Source organism: Helobdella robusta (assembly GCF_000326865.2).
Source record: "Helobdella robusta unplaced genomic scaffold HELROscaffold_51, whole genome shotgun sequence".
In the NCBI taxonomy this organism is placed as follows: Eukaryota; Metazoa; Annelida; class Clitellata; order Rhynchobdellida; family Glossiphoniidae; genus Helobdella; species Helobdella robusta.
The window spans coordinates 52,394-63,773 of record NW_008705261.1 but is presented as its reverse complement, the minus strand read 5'-3'; the positions used below and the strand labels follow the sequence as shown (position 1 = coordinate 63,773).

Here is an 11,380-nt window from a genome sequence, read left to right as displayed (position 1 = left end):
TCTTCGGATAACATTGGAATCAGTCTTTTTGTAGAATTCGTTTGATATTGATTTTGTTAAAATGTTGTTGGTGTTGTTGCAGTTGGTGATGGTAGTGATACTGCTATTGTTGTTGTGTTGTTGTTATTGTGATGTTTTCTGATTATTATTGTTGTTGATGTTGATGTTGTGGTTTTTGATGTTGTGGTAGTTGTTGATGTGTTTGTTGTTGCTGTGTTTGTTGTTGATGATGTTGGATTTGTTGTTGTTGATGTTGATGTTGTTGTTTATTTTTCTACCAATTCTGCCTCTGATTTATGATTTTATTGATTCATTTATTAATTCATTCATTTGTTCATAATTTATTCATTTGTTTGTTCGTTCGTTCATTCATTTATTCATTCGTTCATTCATTCATTCATTCCAATTTAATCAACCGGAACTTCAAATTTTTTTTCACTCTTTCATTCAATCCACGCATTACTTAAATTTCAACCAACCGTCTTTTTCTTCTCATTCATTTACTTGTTATTTACTTGACTTGATATAAATATATAATATTTATTATTTAATATTTTCATTATTATTTTTATTATTATATTATATTTATATTAATGATATTATTTATATTACTTGACTTGATTTTGACTTGATATTTTACTATTTTTTCTGTATTAAAGAATAAGAAAAATAAAAAAAATAATTAAAAGAATAAAAGAAAAATAAAAGAAAAAAAAGAGAATAAAAAGAAGAGTTATACTCTTTTTTTCAAACTTTTCAACAGTTCAGAAGAATGAACATCAAGCTTGTTGACGGCAAGGGTACTGCAAAGAAACATAATTCAAAGTCACCAGCAACTAATACATCAAAAACAAACACAACAACCAGCACAACAACCAACTACTGCTACTACTTCTGACGCTACAGGTGCTACTACAACTACTAATACTATTTTTACAACTACAGCAACAACAACAACGACAACTACTATAGCAACTACTACTACTAATACTACTACTACTAATACTACTACTACTAATACTACTACCACCACTGCTGCTGCTGCTACTACTGTTGCTACTACTACTACTACTGTTTCTTTAGCCACAACAACTACTACTACTACAGAGCAACAACAATAACAACAGCGACCATACATTCCCAGACTCATAAATCACCACTAACAACTATAATATTTCCAGCTCTCCGACTTTTCACTGACCATCAACAACCCCCCTCCCCTGTCGTTCGTTAATGTTTTATTTTTAAAATACAACAACGCCAGCAACGACAAATCAAGACGAAAATGCCTCCTAAAAGACACAAAATCGTTATCTACTTTCTCTTCTTCAACATTTTTCACCATGATGTACTGAATGAAGGTAAGGGAATTTTTAAGACGTACGTTCGCCTCCAACATGCATTTTTTTTTCTCTCGATCATTTCCAAACTCCAGAACCGCTACTGCTAACATTTTTAACCGCAGACAAACAACCACAAAATATACTAAAATCACACCCACAACATCCTCAATCACTTTGATATAACATTTTCAACCAACCACACCACAGCCAGCAGCAGCCTTAGCGACACCACCACCACCAAGAGCCAAGTGGCAAACATTGCCAGCCTCAAGCCTGCTCGCCAGAGCCACACATTCAGCAATAAAGGAGCGCAACTTGCCGCTGACACAAACGCCAGCAGCTGCAGTGTGGCTGGCGTCGGTTCAGAGTCCGAGGAGTTCGCTTGGTGGCAAGTGGACCTCCAGGTTGTGGCCAGTGTAGTCAGGGTCAGTCTGTTAAACACCTTAGATGCTTATGGTCAGTTTAAATTTTGGTACGGTTTTTTTCTGTGTTGCTTGCCGAAGTTTTATAAGAAATTTTTTGGAGAATTTGATTTATTTTAAAAAGGTCTTTAGATCAGTTTTTTTGGTTTACAGTCGAGTTTATGTAGTAATTAATTTGAATTTTTACGATTATATGTTAACTATTAACATTGCCTTTGATATTTTTATTTAGTTTAAAAAAATTTGAAAATCATTCATAGAATCGACCTACCTGTCTAACTTCGATGTTATTGTGGGTCTTGATAACGCCACATCATTATCACCACCACCACCATCGTCGTCGTCGTCGTCGTCATCTTCTTCATCATCCTCATCGTCATCGTCCTCACCGTCGAACCAAATCTGTGCATCGTACAAAGGAACAGTTGAACCTGGCAAGCAAATCATCATTCAGTGCCAGGCTCCAACAATAGCCAGGTTGGTTGATTGATTAATTAAATAACTAAACAATCCTTTAATTAATTAATTAACTAATTAAATATGTATTTTTTTTAATTTAAATAATTAAAATCATTCCCGTAATTTCACGGGTTCTCCATTGAGTGCAATAGCTGTATGATGTAATGAAGTGTAATGGTATGATCTAACATTTGTCATGGAGACAATGATCATCTATGGCAATCAAGACCTACACTTCTGTATTATAAGTGAAGCTATGTGTAGCTATTCATTTTCATTTCATTTTCAAAGTTATAAAATAAGTGAGTAAAAGTTATGAAGACCAAACTAGACTTATATTTCGCAAATCTGGCTTCTGGGTTTAATAAAATTAAAATTTTTAAAATGTGCCAGTGTATCGTAAAGATTAAAAAACCTATAAACTTACAAAACCTATAGACATACAAACTTATAAACATACAAACCTTAAACATACAAACCTACAAACATACAAACAAATGTACATAAGTTATACATATAATTTAGATATGTTACATAAATTTACTAAAAAATAGAACGTAATTACACGTGCACGCACAAACACACACAATACACACACAACACACACAACACACACACACACAATAATATACATGTGTGCATAAAACTCTGACAAACAGCTGTGTTTATTAATTCCAATAAATAGAGAGTGATTTATTTCAAGCTTCAAATTCAGCTGTACCGTATTTGATTGTCTATATTGGACCAGGCCAAGCAAGACTCACAGAACAGCTATAACGCCGTGTTTTACATTCTTTTGTTTACCATGCAAATGGCAGACAATCTCAGGTTCAGCCACATCACATTTGCCAGAATATGCAATTAAAACGCGACATTCAGAGGTGTAGTCATGAGAAGAGTTTTATTGACATATTAAATTTAAATTAAACTCTTCTGCTAATGCTTTCAGCGGTCTATCGTTATAATCGGAGTACCAAGACTTCGAGTACCGAGAGTACCAACCACATAGCAAGTCGTTGCAGTGTTCATGTGGTGTCTACCTCCATTTCATGAAGAGTAGGAATCATTGTTTATCAGTGACTGATTTTTCTCTACTGAGCAGATCCAGTTAAAATCAATTCCACCTATGTCTTATAACCGACCGCAGTGTATCAACTTTGTAATTTTTGTTTTCACTTTCAAAAAATAGAATGGCCATGCCCTTTTGAGAACAACTATGTTTATAAACCAACAATTGCGCAAAATCCAAGTGCTTCATCAACTGCTCAACTTGATAAACAATCTTTGAAGCAATTTCAAGAAAATAAACGAGTATAAAAAATATGTATAAATTTAACAAAATCGAAACCGTTTGCAATATTTTTGTAAAAATACATAGAAAAATATATTAAGATTAAGTTGCAATTTAAATTATAAATCAAAATATAGAATTATGTCCACATGCAGCAATAAACTACGCCAATGACATTCAACGATGAAGAAAATTGAACAAATTTAATGTAGATTGATACTATAGCTATGAGCCTTATTCTAGAGCCAGCCTTTTTGGGAATGGCGAATTCAAATCCAGGTAATTTAAAAAATTTAAATTTCGTATTGAGAATGGCAAATTCAAATGCAGGTAATTTAAAAAATTTTAAATTCTACAACTTTCCATCGTTAACTCCGTATGTGTTTATTCCACTCTTTTGTCCGGTAATTTTAATATGCATTATTTGCCAGTTATAGGAGAACAATATGGCACTTTGAAAAAAATGGAGTGATGGAAATTTTATGAAGTAAGTGAAACTGCCCGACGTGAACGTAGCTAGCATGATATTCCCTCAACGTCAAAATAATAATTTATTCGCTAGTCAACGAAGATTTTTAATTAAAAAAAAAACATAAAAAATGTTTTAGTTTATAATAAATGATTATAAATAATAATTATAAACTTGAAAAGTAAATTTCATAAAATTTTTATAAAAAAAATGAAATGTTTTAAAAAACACCTCCAAATATAATTTTCCATATATATATATGTGTATGTAGCAATAAATAAACGAGTCGAAATAGGAAACAGTGTTTTTGTAGCCGCTCGATATGATATGGCGAATTCAAACACCATAAATTTGTATGTTTCCGTTTCGATATGTGTGTGTGTTTGTATGTGTGCGTGTGTGTGATTGTGTGTGTGTTTGTATGTGTGCGTGTGTATGATTGTGTGTGTGTGTAAACAAATACCTTCGTGCGAGCGTGTGTGCGCGAGTGCAAGTTCGTTTCCAGGATTTAAAGGGGGCTGTCTGATTGATGACGACAAGAACAAAAATGGAGAGGCTGATTGTGATGATGATGATGACGCCAATGATGACGCCAGCGATGGCTGATATGTGATGATGGCATACGTGATTGCGATAATTTTCACGAAATTCTCACTAACAAATCAAACGAGACAAAGAAAGCTGCTAGCTCATGAAAAGAAATGCAAATTTGAAATCTAATTAAATATTTAATTAATTAATCTATTAATTTAATTAAATAAAGTGATTAATTTTTGACGTGATAAATTGTTGTTGAAGGTATGTGACGGTGAGGCGAAAGGATGGTTTCAGGCAGGACGCCTTGTCGCTCTGTGAAGTCGGCGTGTTCGTCGTGTGGCCGATATTAGAATATGGTAAGTCGAAAATGCGTGTGTGTGCATGCGTGTATGTGTGTGTGTGTGTGTGGTGTGTGTGTGTGCGTAAGAGTCAATGTGTATATGTGTGAGAATATGTGTGAGAGTCTGTTTGTGTGCCTAATAAATTTAAGTGTTCGAGTTTGCGAATTTGTCCATTGAAGAATGTTTATGTGTGTTTAAATCTTTGTATATGTTTGTGTACCTGTGTGTGTTTGTGTGCTTGTGTGTGTTTATGTGTGTTTTAGTCTATTAGGGTAACGAAATGCACCTACAAATAATTTTTATTTCTAAACTTTTTTTCGGATTAACATTCAAAAAGACGTTAATATTAATGGAAATCTTTTCAGTATTATTTTAGTAAAATGTTTAACACATAGTAATAATTATAACATTAACTTTTGTTTATCGAGTTGAAAAAAGTAATTATTATTAATTATAGTAACCATAATTTTGTTGATATAAATTTGATTACTATGTTAATCGCAGGTGGCAATAATAACAATAACACTAACAACAACAACAACAACAACAACAACAACAACAACAATAATAATAATAACAACGCCACTGACGTTAACAACAATGTAAATAATAACAAAGACAACAATGTGACCTCAAACAATCGCAACAACAGCGATGAAATTCCTATAAAAATAAACCGAGATATCTCGTGTAAGTTGTTGTTGCTGTTGTTGTTGTTGTTGCTGTTCATGCTGAAATTGTCGTTGTTTATGTCGTTGTTGTTTGTGTGTGTTGTGTAGGTTTGCTGTTTCGATAGCTTCACCACTGATCTTACGATCGTCTTGATGAATGGTAGAACGATGACGCTGTTACCAGCAGCGTAAGAGATTTTTTTATTTCAGACACACGCACCTAGCCGTCAAGACGATCTAGCACTGGCTTACATACTTTCACACACACACACACACACACACACACACACACACACACACACACACACACACACACACACACACACACACACACACACACCTCACACACACACTCCACTCACTCACTCACTCACATAACGACATGAAGTTGACTAGACGTACAAAAACACATAGCTACACGCATAAAGGCTCAAATAAACACATAAATACACACACACACACACACACACACACACACACACACACACACACACACAGATACGCATACAAGAATACTCACCCTAAACTTATTCACAAAGCTTCAACATTAGAACTTGCCAGTCCTGTCTCGACCCAGCAAAGCAGCACATTCGGTCCTTACATTTCGGCACTGGCCGCCGATAGAAATCGAAGCACGTGCAGTATAGCCGGTGTTGGGTCGAATTCTGCTTCGTTTGGCTGGTGGCAAGCAGACCTCGGTGAAGATAAAATCGTTTACAGGGTTGGCATCGTCAACACAGCTTCTGAATACGGTACAAATTTGACGATGTTTTTCAAGCTTTTTGAATTGTTACAAAGCAGCTAAATTTCAAGTGACTTATCATAACTAATACCATCATGATTATTGCCAATGCCTACTTTCCAAGTATTCAAAGACCATAGTCATTATACATTATCTTTATCATAACCAAGGTAAATTTTTAATCACCTCATCGTATCCATAACAAAAACACAGAATCCAACTACCTGAACAACTTCAACGTCTCAGTGGATTCCGGAGCTGACAGCCGCAACCAAATATGCTCCATATTCAGCGAAACTGCTTCCGTCTTTCCTGGATTGGAAGTTAACTTCACCTGCAATCCCGGTCCACTCTTTGGCAGGTTGGTTGTGTGGGGCGTGGAACATTTCGCTATCCAAAATCCAAACAAAATCATTTCACCGTGTAAAAGGTGTAATGAATTTGTGAATGGGTTGATACCACGACTTTGGGGTATAAATTTTCCACCAAAAATTGTTTTCCCATTCAGTTATCATGTAATCATTGTATTTTGCACGCACTCATAACCAACTTATAAACACAATTTCTACTATCATCAAATTCAACACCAATAATAATCTAATATGGTAGTGTGAAACATCATTAAATCATCATTTGTAACATCATTTCATCATTTTCAGCGTCAATCACTTCTTCATCAACATTGTCATCATTACACACCATTGGCGATATCAACGACATTCCTTCTATCATCACCACCATGGCGGTCGTCATCACAATTGCCACAAAAAAACCACCCATCCAGATATGTAACCATACAGAGGTTCGGTGGATTCCGACGAGATGCAATATCGTTATGCGAAGTCTTTATTTATACTCTACCTAGCGGTTTGTTGGTTGGGCTAGCTGACTAGTTGGTTTATTGGTTTTTTCACTGATTGATTGATTGATTGATTGGCTGACTGACTAGTTAGTCAGTTGGTTGGTCGATTGGCATGTTGGTTGATTGACTAAATGCTCTCTGTTGATTGATTGATTGGCTGGTTGACTAGTTAGTCAGTTGATCGGTCGGTTGGCATGTTGGATAATTGACTAATTGTTTTCTTAACGGTTAATTAGCACTCAACCAATTATTATAAATTTGACTGATAATCTATGTTACATTGGTTTAATCATGCTGATTTTGGGTGAAGTGATGGCCTAGCGGTTAAGGTCGCCTGGTGCTGTTTCGCAATGCGAGCAATTACCGGGTTCGATTTGATTGTAGGAAAAAAAAAATCTCCGTCCTATCACATGCTATGTGTGTGTAAGTGTTGCTGATTGCTCTGAACCTAGGTGGAGCATTTTTTTTTTACATACAAATAGTATTCTTCAACAAGTATATAGTCAACTGATTCTCTTTCTGATCTCTTTTCAAATGTTTATTCTATCCAAAAATACCTTTTAAATTTTTCAGATTATCTACCTCAGTACACAAAATCTGTAAACTCAGGGGCAGGTAGGTAGAAAGTGAATGTTGTAAATGTAACATATTATCTTCTATTAATGAATCCAATAGAATTTTTACGTCTTTGGCGAATGTTTGAAATTCATATGAGAATTTTTTTTAGTGAACACCACCGATATGCTCATATGTGTCGTAATAATATTTTATAACAATGAATCGTTCTAAATAACTGTTGTTGCACTTTATAAATAACACTGCCACAATAAGACTCGTGCTGTATGGCGAACAATGGCATGCATTGTTAAGATGAATCATGGAGAAAATTAAACTGCGGTTTTTATTTATTATGAGATTATTTTGGTTTAACGTCTAATTAAAATATTTTTTTTAATTTATTTTAAATATGCTGAAAAATTCAAATTAATTATGGGGATAAATGCGTCAGATCATAGTTTTCATCAGATAACTTAATTGTTTTACGTACTTACGCCACAACAACATCTTCGTATTTCTTCTATTAATTTCATTTTTGATGAACTTTTTATCAACCTTAAGCTTTTCTATTATGCTTTACTCATATCTATTGCCTCTACGGTTTAAAGGCAGTGGAGTTTACAGCCTAGGCCTTCACAATTATTCATTTTTTCAAAATAATTTTTACACATAAATATATCAAATTCACGCCAATTGCAATTCAAATGTCTTCTAGGAGTCATTCTAAATAGACTGCATATTAAAAATTTGAATATTTTCAAAAATTTTAATCGAATTTTTTTATATTTCAGTTCTCCTTTATTTCACAATCTAATCCATATTTTACTTTCACTACCAATCGCTTCTCATTTCCAAACCTACCCAAAACCCACCCATTCCAAGTTTCTCATCTCATTCTCAATCCTACCAAAAACCCACTCAATCCATGTTTCTCATCTCATCTCATTCCCAATCTTACCCAAAACCCACTCATTCCATGTTTCAGTCAGTCTTTACCAAAAGAATCCAGTTTCGTGGCAAGAGAGCAGTGTGTTTGATGGACACAACGGAAGTTTAGCCTTCGACGGAATTTCCTCCACATGTCTGGTCATTGGTGTTGGGTCATTTTCCGAAAGTTTTGCCTGGTTTCAAGTCGATCTCGGGGAAGTGGTCCAAGTGTTTTCTATTTCACTGTTGAATTCCAATAATTCTTACGGTGAGTATGATTTTGTGTTGGTTAAAAGGGTTTAATGTTTTTTGCTGATGTATTTGTTGTTTGTACATTGCGGTTATTTATGTTAATAAAAACTATTAGGATTAATTTCTTGAAATTTATTAAACTATGAAAATTTTTTAACGTTCAAGTCAGCACATAACACCAAACCATGACACGAGTCAGTGCATTTTCTATATATGTTGGTTGACAAATGTTTCATTTAAGTGTTGATTCTGTAAACTAATATTTGACTTTTTAAAACAATCAAAGTAAATGAAAAATCACTCAAATCTCAACCATCCAACCAACCAAATAATCAGCCACTATATAACCAACCAATCAACCAGCCAATCAACCAACTATCCAACCAACCAATCAACCAACTATTCAACCAACCAATCAACCGACAGATGCTCTCTTCATGAACAACATCTCGATCGGAGTGGACCCGTACATCAGACTGCCACAGGGCACCATAGGGACCCTCTGCAACTCCTACGAAAAACCTGACCCCATACCACCAAAAGGTCAACTGATTATCGTCTGCGTGGACTCCGGGGTCAGAGGTCGTTATGTGACCTTGCGGAGGACGGGAGGGTTTCGGATGGATGCCTTGTCCATATGTGAGATGAAGGTATACGCTGTGGACCAGAAAGACGGTTGGTTTTGCAAAAATTAAAAAATTGAATATCTATTTGAATAATTTTCTTGATTGATTTGTGGTTAAGCAGCATGTTGTGATAGGTTTTTATATTTTTATTAATGAATTTTTGTTTATAAAAATTTTAGTTATAATTAAAAATTTTATTTCAGCAAACATCCCAAAAAAACTTTAACGACTGACACACAGGTTACTCGTTCAACACGCCAAAATTCCAACCCACCTCCCTCCCAGCAGTTCAGACAACAACGTCCTCTGTACAAACAACAACAACAACCAAACAGTCAACCACAACATCTCAATTCATTCCGACAACTACAACTTCACCGAAGACGGCCACTCAAACCACCACAACTACAACAACATCGACAATTTCTACGAGGAGAATAACTCCAGCCAGACCAGGCATTTCAACAACAACAACAACCGCCTATTCAACATCAGCTACAAATCAGTCTTCATCAAGTTACCAGCATTAGTATTCTTGTAACATTAACAATGTGATAATAAGACAAAAATACAAAATAGAAATTATTATTATTATTATTATTCAGCTTGTACGGCCGGAGAGTTCAGATGCGACGATGGTAAGTGCATAGCGTTGAAGTGGTGGTGTGACCGGACGAAAGATTGTGATGACGTCAGTGACGAGCTGGGATGTGGTTGGTTATTGGATTTGTTGGTTGGCTGGTTGTAGGGTTGCGTGGTTGACTGGTTGGTTGGTTGGTCGATTGGTTGGTTGGTCAGTTGATTGATTGATTGGTCAGTTGATTGATTGATTGGTTGGTTGGTTGGTTGGCTGGCTGCGTGGTTTGTTGGTGGGTTGATTGTTTGGTTGGTCAGTTGATTGATTGATTGGTTGGTTGGTTGGTTGAATAGTCAGTCGGTTTTTAATTTGTATGGTTGATTATTGTGGGGTTGTGTAGTTGGTTTGTCAGCTGGTTGATTGGTTGGTTGGTCAGTTGATTGATTGGTTGGTCAGTTGATTGATTGATTGATCAGTTGATTGATTGATTGGTTGGCTGGCTGGCTGTGTGGTTTGTTGATTGGTTGGCTGTTTGGTTGGTCAGTTGATTGATTGATTGATTGGTTGGTTGGTTGGTTGAATAGTCGGTTTTTAATTTGTATGGCTGATTGTTTGATGTGTTGACTTGGGTGTTTAATTGGTGATCATCATCTCACTCGAATGAATCAATCCAGCATACAAACCAACAAATAGTTTGTCAAAGAAAAATTAATTTGCTAATAGACTGGTTGGTCGTAGCCGTGATGCAAGAAGGTGTAAAAAGCGATAGAAAAAATAACCGTAAATTACTAATGGTATAATAACAAGTTGATTTGTGGTCCGTTCATTTTCTTGAAATCAAACAACAACCAAAAATTAAAATTAAACTTCTAGATACTGCACAAATAGTTTACAAAGCCACCCAAATAAACAATTAAACGAACGACACTTAATAAATTTTTTAATTTCATTTAAAAACCAAGTTTCTAAGCCGAGTCCTTTAGAAGTAGGTAATTATGTTGTTAAAATGACTAAATAATTTTCCGAATTTCTAAATAGAGTGCACTGTGAATGAGTTCAGATGCGCAAACACGATGTGCATCAAAAAGCTGTGGGTCTGTGATGGTGCTAATGATTGCGGCGACAAAAGTGACGAACTGAATTGCAGTAAATTTTTGTTGTTGTTGCTGTTGTTGTTGTTGATGTTGCTGTTGTTGTTGTTGTTGATGTGATGTTGTTGTTGATGTGATGTTGTTGTTGATGTGATGTTGTTGTTGAAGTTGTTTTTGTTGTTGTTGACGTTGCTGTTGGAGTTGTTTTTGTT

General features: G+C 35.2%; 3 protein-coding genes across 3 annotated transcripts in view; all 3 read left to right on the top strand.

The window, feature by feature from the left end:
* Window positions 1–1,285: 1,285 nt before the first annotated feature.
* On the top strand, window positions 1,286–8,925 carry HELRODRAFT_178929 (hypothetical protein; the record flags this gene model as incomplete). Its single annotated transcript, XM_009027805.1, has 9 exons — window positions 1,286–1,361; window positions 1,551–1,799; window positions 2,026–2,242; window positions 4,783–4,877; window positions 6,085–6,285; window positions 6,489–6,636; window positions 7,060–7,117; window positions 8,487–8,679; window positions 8,753–8,925. 9 exons carry the CDS (start codon window positions 1,286–1,288, stop codon window positions 8,923–8,925), a joined length of 1,410 nt encoding a protein of 469 aa, XP_009026053.1.
* A 386-nt stretch (window positions 8,926–9,311) lies between these two features.
* On the top strand, window positions 9,312–10,041 carry HELRODRAFT_178928 (hypothetical protein; the record flags this gene model as incomplete). Its single annotated transcript, XM_009027804.1, has 2 exons — window positions 9,312–9,549; window positions 9,836–10,041. 2 exons carry the CDS (start codon window positions 9,312–9,314, stop codon window positions 10,039–10,041), a joined length of 444 nt encoding a protein of 147 aa, XP_009026052.1.
* A 66-nt stretch (window positions 10,042–10,107) lies between these two features.
* Window positions 10,108–11,380, top strand: part of HELRODRAFT_86366 (hypothetical protein) — a gene marked incomplete at both ends in the record, with an annotated part of 25,006 nt that continues 23,733 nt past the window's right edge. The window contains 2 exons of the mRNA XM_009027795.1: window positions 10,108–10,213; window positions 11,116–11,223. Of these exons, the coding sequence (XP_009026043.1) occupies window positions 10,108–10,213; window positions 11,116–11,223 (214 nt within the window). The remainder of the gene's footprint in view (window positions 10,214–11,115; window positions 11,224–11,380) is intronic.